General features: G+C 41.0%; 1 protein-coding gene across 3 annotated transcripts in view; it reads right to left on the reverse strand.

Moving 5' to 3' along the window:
* Positions 1 to 2,822: 2,822 nt before the first annotated feature.
* Il33 (interleukin 33) overlaps positions 2,823 to 13,663 on the reverse strand; it is a 39,597-nt gene continuing 28,756 nt past the window's right edge. For all 3 annotated transcript variants that reach the window (XM_052761308.1, XM_052761307.1, XM_052761309.1), the window contains 6 exons: positions 11,717 to 11,842; positions 11,074 to 11,196; positions 8,919 to 9,029; positions 8,338 to 8,388; positions 6,732 to 6,829; positions 2,823 to 4,904 (listed from right to left, as the gene is read on the reverse strand). In XM_052761308.1, coding sequence (XP_052617268.1) covers positions 4,713 to 4,904; positions 6,732 to 6,829; positions 8,338 to 8,388; positions 8,919 to 9,029; positions 11,074 to 11,196; positions 11,717 to 11,842 — 701 coding nt within the window. In that variant the 3' untranslated portion in view covers positions 2,823 to 4,712. The remainder of the gene's footprint in view (positions 4,905 to 6,731; positions 6,830 to 8,337; positions 8,389 to 8,918; positions 9,030 to 11,073; positions 11,197 to 11,716; positions 11,843 to 13,663) is intronic.

The raw sequence follows: 13,663 nt of genomic DNA on the forward strand, positions 1-13,663 counted from the left end.
GTTTTGTCCTATCTTCATTTTTCAGTTTGTCTGTTTTGATTTTCATTGTTTGTTGTTTTTTTTATTCCATTTTGTTCTTCTTTAGAGAAAGAGAGCAAGAAAAACAGGAAGTTGGATGGAGGGTAGTGGGGGAGAATCTGAGAGGAGTTGGGGGAGGGGAAAGAAAAAAATTAAAATTAAAAAGCAACCTCCCCAACACAACAGAAATTTAAAGACTGTAAATAAAGTTATATAACTGTAAATTTTGAGATAGCTATCAGAGAGAATTATCATTTCTGATATAATTGAGGGGACAGATTACTTCCAGTAACTTGGATCAAAGCAATACAAGTGAGACAAAATGTCAGTACACGTTTGAATATTTTAATCAAATAGCACTGATTGTAAGAATGTGGAAAATATGTGTGTGTGTGTGAGATATGTGCTTGTACACATGTGCAAAGGCCAGAGGTCAACATCAGACTTCTTCCTCTGTTGCTCCTCTGTATTGTGAGACAGTCTCAAAACTGAAGCCTATCCGTTTGGCTAGGCGGGCTGGCCAGCAGCACTCCAGAGTGAGCCTGTCTCTACCCCTCTCCTGGCACTGGGGTTTACAATCACTCTTGGTTTTTATGTGGGTACTTGAGATCTGGACTCTGTTTCTCATGGTTGCTTAAAAGTCTCCTCAGCTCTGAAAATATCTTTTAAAAGAAAACAAAACTGAGTGAAAGTCACCTAAGTAAAGAGTCGGAAATTTTCGATTAATTTTTTTTTTTTAAATTTATTTTAATTTATTTTGCAATACAATTCAGTTCTACATATCGGTCACGGATTCCCTTGTTCTCCCCCCCTCCCGTCCCCCTCACCTTCCCCCCAACGCCCCCCCCCATTCCCATCTCCTCCAGGGCAAAGCCTTCCCCACAGACTGAGGTCAACCTGGTAGACTCAGTCCAGGTAGGTCTAGTCCCCTCCTCCCAGGCCAAGCCAAACAATCCTGCATAGGCCCCAGGTTTCAAACAGCCAACTCATGCAATGAGCACAAGATCTGGTCCCACTGCCTGGATGCCTCCCAAACAGATCAAGCCAATCAACTGTCTCACCCATTCGGAGGGCCTGATCCAGTGTGGACCCCTCAGCCATTGGTTCATAGTTCATGTGTTTCCATTCATTTGGCTATTTGTCCCTGTGCTTTATCCAACCTTGGTCTCAACAATTCTCGCTCATATAAACCCTCCTCTTTCTCGCTAATTGGACTCCCAGAGATCCACCCAGGGCCTAGTCATGCTTGTACAACCACTTTGGAAATCAATATGGCGCTTTCTTAGAAAATTGGGAATCAATCTCCCCCAAGATCCAGCTATACCACTCTTGGGCATATACCCAAGAAATGCTCAACCACACCATAAGAGCACTTGTTCAGCTATGTTCATATCAGCATTGTTTGTAATAGCCAGAACATGGAAACAACCCAGATGCCCTTCAACTGAAGAATGGATAAACAAAATGTGGTACATATACACAATGGAATACTACTCAGCAGAAAAAAACAATGGCATCATGAGGTTTGCAGACAAATGGATGGATCTAGAAAAAATCATCCTGAGTGAGGTAACCCAGACTCAGAAAGACAAACATGGTATGTACTCACTCATAGCAGGATACTAGACATGAAACAAGGATGAATTGTCTGCTACTCACATCACCAGGGAGGCTACCCGGAAAACAGGACCCCAAGAAAGACACAGGGATCGCCCAATGACAGAGAAATGGAATGAGATCTACATGAACAGCCTGGACATGAGTGGGGGTAATGAAAGGCGAGGGTCGAGGGAAAGAGAGCTTGGGGGAGCGGGAGATCCCAGCTGGATCAACAACAGAGAGGGAGAACAAGGAATAGGAGACCATGGTAAATGAAGACCACATGAGAACAGGAAGAAGCAAAGTGCTAGAGAGGCCCACAGAAATCCACAAAGATACCCACACAACAGACTGCCGGCAATGGTCGAGAGACAGCCCGAACTGACCTACTCTGGTGATGGGATGGCCAAACACCCTAATTGTTGTGCTAGAAACCTCATCCAACTACTGAGGGATCTGGATGCAGAGATCGATTAATTTTTAATGCAGGAACGTGTGTGTGTGTGTGTGTGTGTGTGTGTGTGTGTGTGTGTGTGTGTGTTTGGGTTGGAGCAAAAGTCAAAAGTCATTTAGGGGAGGGGAGGAGGTCTACCAGAGTGAGCACTAGGGGGATGAAGGCAAAGTAGCCGCAATCCCTTGTCGGAGCTAGCCGACGAGTGGACCAGGTAGCTGGGTGGCGGTGTGTGAATTGTAGACTGCCAGTCAGTTCCAGACAGTGTCAGGGTTTATTTCACAGCCAGCTTATATACAAACTTGAAGGGCAGAAGTAGAACAATGCACAACACTGGCATTCAGCCAGTATCTCTCCTGTCCTTGGGTCAAGGAGCAGGCAGTTTCATTTTCTATCACAATGTACCTTCAGCTAGAGTCAACAGCCTGTGTTTAGCTAGATAGTATGTTCTTTCCCATGGGAAATCAGGACTTTCTCACAGCCCTTTAAGGGGACTCTATGGGCTAATCAGGACTTTCTCACAGCCCTGGAGCAAGCAAGCCTGAACTCTATTGACTCAGAATAGACTCAAGATTCAAACTGGGAAACTGAGTCACTTGTGGACTCCCTTCTGTGGGAAGTTTTAGTTTTAAATACCCTGAGTTGTGAAATAGCCTTCTCAGTTCCCTTGTCAATAGCAATGGACTGGAGTATGTTCATTTTCATTCAAGACTCAGAACATTGGAGCATTCTGTGATAAAGACATGGTCACACGTGATTTTGACAAATAGTTTATTCAAGGTTATAAACAATGTCATCGACATAATTGGCTACTTAATTATTGCTTTAAGTATATTGTACAAATTCACATAGTCAACATCGTGGTTTCCAGGGGATGGCATAGATTCTGTTTTTACTTTTGTCTCTATAGTAAAACAGTGAAAAATTAATGAAATGGTTATATCATGCTATAATTATATGATCTTATACAGCAATTCCTAGCCTCTTTTATCATACATCATACCAGCTATTATATACAGTAGCTTTCATCAACTGAAAATTAAATGCTTACACTTTTAGAAATGGTCATATTGTATTCCATCAGTTTTCTGTCATTATCTTTTGCATTTACTGTAAATTTTAAGCCAATAAAAATGTAGTAGAAATTGCTGTTGTCTAAATAAGTAAAGCTATTCCTTTAGCAGCTTAAAATATTACTATATGGTTGAATATAAATTTCACTACTTCAGTAACAGTAAAACACACCAAAAAAGTTTAGTGAACAACCTTGTAACCAGTAGGTATATATAAAATTCTGCAATGTAAAATAAACAAAGCAGAATAAAAGTGTTGGCATATAGATGGCAGAGAAAATAAAAATGAAGTTTAGGGAGTCGGAGATCTGTTAAGGATATGTTGGTCAAAAGAACCAAAGAAGGGGCGGAAGTTAAACTAATATATTCCACCGTGAGCAGCGCCACTGTGAACCCAAAGAACAAAAGGATTTGTGTGTAAGGAAACAAGCCAGAGATGAAAGTGATAGCTCTTTGGAAATTGGCGAGGAGGACACGGTGTGTCATAAACATAGGCCATAGCCAGCTCTTGAAAATCTGAAGTCAATTCAGTGTCTTTCTAGTAAGAGGACTTCTGAATGCACTGTGAGATCCCATTCTACTTGGATACCCTAATAGACGTTCTGGTCAGTACTTACAGAGGAGTTTAAGTTTGTTAAATATAACCGATGATTTCAATCACAGTCGTGAACTAAAATGTGTTCTGTTTCCTAATGTAAGCTTGGCTTGCTTAAATTTAAACTGATATCTTAAAAAAAAAATCAGAATTTAAAAAAGGAAACAAGTAGCTGGGCATGGTGGCACATGCCTTTAATCTCAGCATTTGGGAGGCAGAGGCAGATGGATCTCTATGAGTTGGAGGCTAGCCTGGTCTACAAAGCAAGTTCCAGGACAGCTAGGGCTACACAGAGAAACCCTGTCTCTAGCCCCCTCCAACCCCTCCCCCAAAGGATATAAGTATTGGTAACATTATTCCACTTCACAAATACTGGCTTTCTTTTTCTTTAATTTTTTTTTCAGTTATCCTGCCTTTTCATACATTTATCCTACCTGTCTGGGTACGTGGGCATTTGGAGCACTAGTTTCTTAACAGAAAGAGCTTGTCTGAGGGTTGCCTGGGACATCTGCCAATACATCTGCTTTATTCTGATTGAGAAACTGTCAGTCATGCAGCAGCTGGTCCTGCACAAGCTGCTCTAGTATGTCAACCTTTTGTTTAGGACCAGGGAAAATCGTGTATTTTTTTTTTAAGGCTTTTAAATTGGACTCTTGTCTAAAGCATAGCATGAGCTAGGGTGCTTGCTCCTCTGAAGAGATCTGCAAGTGTGAATTCGTTCAATACTCAAAGCAGATGAAAGTAAAAGCCAAGGTGGAATCTCTCTCAGTCTCTTTACAGATGCCCTATGCCATATAGTCATGTTTTTATTGAATGTGTGGTGACAGAGGAAAAGAAAAGACTTTTTATATATACTAAGATAACATTCCGCAGCATCTTACGCCATTCCCTTAGATGTCTCTTCCCTTCTCTTCCCCCTTTCTTTAGTGGTAACCTTTAACTCATTCAACCCAGAGCCCACAAGCTCGGTATTCCATTAAACTTTAGAAAGCTTAAACATGATATTTTTATTATCCTCGTCCTCTTCTTCTATTAGAGCAAGCTGGTTATCCTTTACTCCTATGTATGTCCCAGGCTTTTTCTTACATTCAAATAAAACATAGTCGGAGGACTTTTTGTGAAGGACGAAATAGACCTGGTCTGGCAGTGGGACTTGACACTTTTGGAGCTGAGGAAAGAAGAGAAAAAGGCAATATGTGAACGGGAAGTCCAGGGCTGACATCGCCTTCCTGGGTTAGAACTCCTAGGAGAATCAGCGTTTATAACTTGGTCTCTCTAGCAAGTCTGTTGACAGAGTTGAGGAGGGAGGAGTAATGGGTGGAGGGAACGGCAGAGGGCACAGGGTGTGGGTAGGAGTGGAAGTGATTCACAGGGAGTTGCCACATTGAGATAAGCTGCTTGGTAGAGACTGAGCAGATCTGTATGTGGCCCTTCTGGATTTGGGCCCTCTTTTGCTATTTATTGTCTCTAATACAAAGAACATGGTGCTCTGTCTAGCAAACTTTCAGTCTAGCCAGCGTTCCCTACAGATTGGTTCATTTCCAATTTAAATGCAGATGTAGTTTTATATTCTTTTAATTAGATTAATTGTTAGATTCAATCTGTAATTAAATTATTAAATACAGACCAATTATTTACATTATCTTTAAGGATTTATTTTATTTTAAATATGTCTCTGTGTGGGTATGTGCACATGAATGTAGATGTCCATGGAGACCAGAGGCATCTGACCATCTTGGAGCTGGAGTTACAGGTGGTTGTGAGTCGCCTGGCAATAAACCCTGGGGACCCAACTCAGGTCTTCAGTATAAGCTCTCAATCACTAAGGACTTAAAAGTGATTATTATTTTAATCCGTCGGTTTTGAGATAGTTTGTTGCACAACAACAGTTGGCTTCCTCTGAGGATTAAAAGAGACAGGACTGCTGGAGCATTAAGCAAGGACTGGATATGCCACGGCACTCTGCTTTTAATTTTTATTATATACATGCTAGATAGTGCATTATATACACTTGAGAATATTGTCTTGAGCAGAATGCTGACCACTGTCCACTGTTTCTGTTGATGTCCTACATGACTGGATCACTTGATATGCCACGGCACTCTGCTTTTATTTTTTTATTATGTACATGCTAGATAGTGCATTATACACACTTAAGAATATTGTCTTGAGCAGAATGCTGACCACTGTCCACTGTTTCTGTTGATGTCCTACATGACTGGATCACTTGATATGCCACGGCACTCTGCTTTTATTTTTTTATTATGTACATGCTAGATAGTGCATTATACACACTTAAGAATATTGTCTTGAGCAGAATGCTGACCACTGTTTCTGTTGATGTCCTACATGACTGGATCACTTTAAATTTTGTATATTTATAGAAATTGTCTTCTTTATAATGCTGTCCTGTTTTTCTCCTAACTTCTTGCTCTGACTTGTTTGCTCTTTGACATGTTCATCCTTTTGTGTCATGACCAGGGTATACCTGCCATTTATTAAGTAAGAATGGATCAGATGTAGAATTTTATGCTGCTAATAACTGGTGATGTATGGACATGCTTGCCGACCTCCCCTTGACAGGCTTGGAGCCAGAAATTATTTAGAGAAGAATTTTTTCTGGAAGAACACAGCCAAATGGAAGGATGTGAGCTCATTCTGTGTGGAAGTGCCTCTCAAACTGTAGTGAAGGGATGACGCTCCCGGGGGACTGTTCAGATGTTAGTTCTGATTCAGTTGTGGGGGAGCCTGGAATCCTGCTTTCTAGCAAGCTCCCTGGGGATTCTGTGCTGTTGTGGAGACCAGACTTGTGGTAACAAGACCACACATCCCACTGCCCTTCTTCTCCTCCTCCCGAGCAAGTCATTCGAAGCAACTGACTGTGTTATTTACAATAGTATGCGCCCAACTCTGTCTCCAGAATTTCCCTAACATCTAAATACACATCAACAAGTAGAATCAATTTGTGACTGTTGCATAGTCACATTTCTGTTACCTCCACAGAGTGGTCCTCGTCATTGGCCTTCAGCCTGATGTCCGTGTCTTTGATAGGACTCATGTTCACCATCAGCAACTTACCATCCACACCATCACCTAACAATGAAAAGGATAGCATGTGAGGTAATGCATTTGCCACTTGGCTGCATTCTACCATTATGCAATAGATGGACAACAGACACCACCACACCAGAAGCTTTTGAGGTATCCATCCTGTGCTGTTGTGGGGCCAGAGAGATGCTTCTGTGGTTAAGAGCACCTGATGCACTTGCAGAGGAACTGGATTCAGTTCCCAGAACCCATAGAGTAACTCACTTACAGGGGATTCATTGCTCTCTTCTGACTTCCTCAAGCACTGCACACATATGGTACATTTACATACATGCAGGCAAAACATTCACACACACACAATAAAAATAAAATCTTTTTAAAAAGTCCCCTATTATACATGATTAATACAATTTTACCTGTCAATTAAAAATAAAAACAACAGAAGAAATTATAAGTAAAAAAAACTAAGCCTTGTAACTCATCTTAATTTAACTTAACCCAAAGAATCCAAGATGTGAAGGAAAATAGATCATTAATTCATTTAGAAGTATTTGTACCCAAATAAAACTGAGGAGTCATTATCAAGTAAGTAGTGGGTCTTTCTTCCTATATTTTCCTTCCTTCCTTCCCTCCTTCCTTCCTTATTCCTTCCTTCCTTCCTTCCTTCCTTCCTTCCTTCCTTCCTTCCTTCTTTCCTTTCTTCCTTCCTTCCCTCCCTCCCTCCCTTCCTTCCTTTCTTTTGTTCCTTCTTTTTTTGAGACAGGGTTTCTCTGTTTAACAGCCCTGGCTGTCCTGGAACTTGCTCTGCAGATTAGGCTGGCCTTGAATTTAGAGATTGGTCTGCCTCTGCCTCCTGAGTGCTGGGATTAAAGGTGCGTGTCACCAAGTCTGGCCCAAGAGTCTTTCTAAGTTCTTCAGAGAAGGAGGTTAGGTTTTTAATTTCTGTTGTTGTTCTGATCTTTTCTAATTTAATTGATTCCAATACACACTACTTTGGGCATCAGCTTCCCTGTGTGCATGTGAAGTCACTGAGTTGTATTTTAATAGATGATAATAGAACATTTCCCTGCCTGTGTTCTCATGACTCAATGTTGCTTTCGGGCTAAGTTCTGGCCAACTGAAGATGAGCAGTCATGTGATGTATAACTTCTATTTGTGTCCTGAAAGGGAAATGGAATTTCTTCACCCACCTTCCTCTCTCTTGCTAATTGGGCATAGTGATGAGGTGTGAGACACGGACAGAAGGACGGTATAGAAGGAACTGCCTCTGGACAACCTTTGGGCAGGGTCTTTTTAGCTGTGGCTGAAGACGGTCTACATTATTATAAGTAGCTTATTATTGTAAGTACTGTATGCAGCTAATCCTTTATCTTATTAATCCAGAAATAGATGAGGTGGAATAAATGCTCTAAGAAGCTAAGATCTTACAACGAGTGTGGGGTTGAAGATAATCTTTTGAACCGCTCTTTCTTTATTGTGGACTATTTTAGACTCATCTTCGTTCTGAATGAGAATGCAAGCAACCTCCCACCCTGACCCTGCCTCCACATTACCTGACTCATTTGAGGGATGAGGAGACTCATAGTAACGTAGCAGCATCTTGTCTGAAAGACAACACGGTATCACTTGGTGAGAGATAATTTGTATCTGAAGGTTTCAGTTCCATCATACACAGGGCCAGAAAACCTTGCCCTTAACCTTGTCATATACCAATTAAAGCAAAACTTTAGTAGTTCTCACAAAAATCTCAAAATATATTATGTTGTGATGAATTCTCCAACATGGGTGTTACACTGTTGATGGCAGAGAAATAGTCTTTCCCAAATAGTCATTTACACTAAGGCGACACTGAAAAGGTTGGAAAGATCTAATGAGTATTCAGCATTAATAAATACATGTGTTCTCTCCTTCTGTACTTCTCATAGTTATTTCTCAATATCTGTATTCTTCCCTGAAGAACCTGACGACACTGAATCCTTCTTAACACAGGAAGACTGGAATTAGCATAGAGGATGAAACCCATTGCTGTTGACTATCTCAGTTAATCCCTTGTGGATAATTTGGTAGATTTTTTTAACCTTGCCAGTCATCATTACTAAGTATAGACATGAGGAAATAGTCTAAAATTGTCTACCTTTTTCTTGGTCTTTTCCAGAATCTTCAACATTGATCACATATCGTCCATTCTCCAATACTTTGAAACAAACAGATTGGTCATCGTATGTGCTCAGGGAAGCACAAGATTCTGTAAAAAGTGGAATTCCTGTCAGTAAGACTAAAAACCAAACAATCCTATGAACAATTTTCTTGGCTATTTTTTGAAGTAATTTCTCTCAAGAATTTTGTTTTTTAACGTGAGCTATACTTGGTCATTGTAACATAGGCAAAAGCCATAGTTGGCACCAGGGCGGGGTTAAAGGTGGTAGCTTCCTGCCTGGTGGGGTTGGGGGTGAAGAAGAGGACAGACAGCTCCATTTCTGCCTTCCTACAGTCTAGGGAACTGTGGGAAAGAATGGTCATGTTTAGGAAGGCATAGGCGAACGTATGCCCTTTTATAAAGCATGATTACTTAGGGATTTTTCAACACTCTAGGGCAGTGGTTCTCAACCCTTTTGGGATTGAGCAGTTCTTTCTCAGGGATCGAATATCAGATACCCTGAGTATCAGATATTTACATTACAATTCATAACAGAGGCAAAATTACAGTTGTGAAGTAGCAACAAAAGTAATTTTATGGTTGGGGGTCACCACAACATGAGAAACTGTATTAAAGGGTCTCAGCACTAGGAAGGTTAAGAACCATTGCCCTAGGGGGATGCAGATGTAAGCTAATTTGTGCCTTTGCCTGAGATGCATACAGAGCACATGATAACATTTTTAAAGCATATATGGGTAAACTGAAGCAGACCTGAATCCATTTGAGGATCCTACATTAAAATCTGCCGGGCGGTGGTGGCGCACGCCTTTAATCCCAGCACTCGGGAGGCAGAGCCAGGCGGATCTCTGTGAGTTCGAGGCCAGCCTGGGCTACCAAGTGAGTTCCAGGAGAGGCGCAAAGCTACACAGAGAAACCCTGTCTCGAAAAACCAAAAAAAAAAAAAAAAAAAAAAAATTTACTGTATCTGCTACAGGTTACTGAATTTTGCAAATAAAAATAATATACAAAATAAGAATTTGTATGTGAACATCTAAAGCAAAGTAATTTAAAAGCAGTTTATGAGAAATGAATGTTGATTAGGAGATTAACATTATTTGTATTAAATATATACTAAATACATACTATATATGATATATACTAAATTGTTTTATATAATATCCTATATTATATATATCCTATAAAAAGTAATATATATTAAAATAACAACATGTGATTCTTAATCGAGTTTCCTTAGTGGTGGGGTTGTCACTTGTTAATTATTAATTTGGGGATTTGTTTGTTTGTTTGTTTATTTGTTTTTGAGACACTGTCTCACTCTACAGGTTCTGGCTGTCCTGAGACTCACTGTGTAGCCCAGACAGACCTGAACCCACAGAAATTCACCTGCTTCCCAAATGCTGGGATTAAAGGCACATGCCACTCTGCCCAGGACTCACTTTTATTTTTTCCCCACATTGATGGAGATGAAATGCAGAGCCTTGCACATGAGGCAGTATCCTACCTGAGCTACATCCCCTGGACGCTCTTCAGTTCTCGATGATCACAGTTTTATGTGGAACTTTGCACAAATGATAAAAACTTTAAACTACTCTTCAAGCCGTACCATCTTAAACTTGTATTTTAAAAGATAATAGTTTTTTTATTCTCTTTCATGGTGAACAATTTGAAATTTGGGGATTAATGCAGTTTTTTTCTCAAAGGATAATTTATTTATCAGGACTAATATAGACATGATTCCAACCTACAGCAAGTATTCCAAAATATCAATGGAATGCTAGCCAGAGAGTGCACAGGGACAGATACACCACGCCCAGTTTGGATGCCACTGAGCCAGCACACAGACAGGAAACAAGTTTCTGATACATTTTTTTTTTTTTCGAGACAGGGTTTCTCTGTGTATCTTTGGAGCCTGCCTTGGAACTCACTCTGTAACTTGCAGAGATCCGCCTGCCCCTGCCTTCCGAGTGCTGGGATCAAAGGCATGGGCCACCACCACCAGCGAAGATCTATCACCACCCAAGAAGATCTTGAGTCTGCTCTGTAGAGCAGCACTTGCCAAGGCCCCGTGTCTTATTTTACACCTCACCACTGGCCCCCCAGCCCCCAGCAAGACCCCTGTGAGCAGTCACACCTCGGATACTCTCTCTGACAGGTAAATCGGCAGCGGCACATTCTTGGAAATTGGGTGTATCCAACATGGAGCGCTTCATGGCATCCCTTGGGTAAGCAGGGAAGTTCCCTTCACGCTTTCTACCTGCAAGACAGCAGTAGGAGTCAGGGGTGAAGCATCTATCTTTATTCTGCAAAGATGCCATCTTTTTGATGGGCAACATGGCCACAATGGTAAGTGATGCCAGGGCTGTAGTCACCCAATGGTCTAATGGGATCGGTACCTCTTTAATGGGGAAGTCTTCATTTTAAAAACCATTTTTTTCATTCACACTCCAGCAGAGCACACAAAGAGGAAGAAAACTACTCATCACACTTGCAGCACTCAAGAGCAGCCACTGTGAACCATTCAGTTCACCTCTTTCATAGTAAAAAATATCACCCCAAATGATTATGTACTTATTTAAAATCTTGTATCATCTGTTTTCACACACCATTGTATCCATTTCTCCCACGTAACTAAAAACCCTCTCCAAAATGGCCAACACAGCATCATCTGTATTCTTTTCCTCAAGGAGAACTTGGATGAGGAAAACAATTGTATCCATAGATATGGAAAGTAAAAGCTACTGGATGCTCATCAGTCTGTCTAGGAATAAACATACCTGATTTTAGTGAATAACTTTGGATGGGTTCTTTCTCAAAGTAACAGGCCTCCTTTTTTATGGTGAGGCCAGAACGAAGCCTCATGTAGTAGACATGGCAAATTTCTTTGGTCTTCTGTTGGGATCCTAACAATAGAAAAAGTGTAGATTTACGTAGGTCATATCCTATAAATATATACAGCATCTCCAACAGAGCCTGGAGTATCACTACTATTTGCGTATAGTAAGGCATAGGATATGTTATACAAAAGGAAATGAAATCTTGTATTAGTTACTTTTCTCATTATTGTGACCAAACTTTTGGCAAGAAGCAACTTAAAGGGGGAAAGTATTAGTTTTGCTCATGTTTCTGGTCCTTTTTGGAGGGAAAGGCATGGCAGTGGGAGGCTGCCTGCTCACATCTCAGCAGACTGTGAATGGTGGTGTTTAGCTGTCTTTATCTGTATCCTTTTTAATTGGTTCTGGATCCAGGCCATGGGATATTGCAGCTGCCCATTTTCAGGGTGTGTCGAAATTAATCCTTTCTGGAAAATGCTGTCATAGGCATACCCAAAGATATGCCTCAGTAATTTCAATCAAGTTGTCATTTGAAATTAACCATCACAGACCTTGGGATTTAACAGACAATAGGCTGGGTTGTATTTTGTTGCCAAATAAGTTGTAAAAACACTTGGGTCTTTAGAAATATTTTTATTGCTGTTTTCAGAATGCCATTTGAGGGATCATGGCTCTGCATTCAGTATGCATCAGTTGTTGGCTAACTGACGGGAATGTGAACATCCATAGGAGATTTGAGCTGTTTTTCTGCTTGCCTAGAATAAACTTTTAATAATTTTTGGAGGGTGTCTGAAAACTATAAAGGGTATTGATACTAAAATAACGGCCGTTAACCAAGTATCAGCCCTAGGCCAAACACTCTGCTAACTAATTGTATATGCCTTTTAACTTAACCACTCATACCAATCTTGCAAAGTATTATCATCTTAGTTTTGCAATGATAATATGAGGATGTTAGGAATCACAACACTGCCCAGGGTTACATGGCCCGTGAGTTGTGCTAAGGGGTGTGTTAAATGTCCCCACAAACTCTTGTGCTTGAACACTTGGTCCTAACCTGGTGACACCCTTTGGGAGGTTGTGGAACCCTTGGGGTATAGGGCCTTGCTGATCTACATAGACCACAGGGGCCAGCCTCTCTAGACTATAGCCTGGTCCTCCAGTTCCCTCTTCCTGCTTGGTGCCATAGGAGAAGCTGCTGTAAGCTGTGGCTGCTGTAGATCAAACTGATCCAGCCTCCATCCATGTCATGATGGGCTGTACATTCTAAGCCATGAAGCAAACGGAATTGTCTACCTTTAAGTCACTTTTGTAAGGTTTCGGCCATAGAGATGCAAAAGTAATTACTATAGCATGTTTGATATCAAAGCTGTTCATTAGGCTCTACCTCCACTGACGAAAATGACCACAGGCCAGATGTGGTCATGCCTCTAGTCCCAGCACTCAAGAGGTTAAAGGAGGAGGAGGGTCATGAATTCCCAGATAAGTCTGAGCTACATAGACTCTTATTTGGCCAGGGTGGGAGGTGGGGGTGAAATCTGCCTCGCAACCTAAGAGACTAGCCAAATGCAAATTCAATCAACCAAACTAAAAAAAATCAACCAGTTATTCAGTAATCCTGATTTTACTTAGCCAAAGAGAAATTTAAGTCTCATGTAGAACATTTCATTTGTGTCTTGGACATCATAAATAGCCTTCCAGGGTCACGTAACATGTGACTTCTAAGATCTCAGTATTCAAAGTGAGCTCTGGCACCAATGTCAGAAATTCTGGCATATCTACTCCATAATGCAGTATCTATAAAGGGCCCCATTTTCTGGGTACTAAGACAGTGCATTCTTTAATATGGGGAAATTTGGGCATACCAAGTCACTTCCACTGAATCATTGT

This window comes from Peromyscus californicus, unplaced genomic scaffold (genome assembly GCF_007827085.1).
Source record: "Peromyscus californicus insignis strain IS unplaced genomic scaffold, ASM782708v3 Scaffold_4__1_contigs__length_199733344, whole genome shotgun sequence".
Lineage (NCBI taxonomy): Eukaryota > Metazoa > Chordata > Mammalia > Rodentia > Cricetidae > Peromyscus > Peromyscus californicus.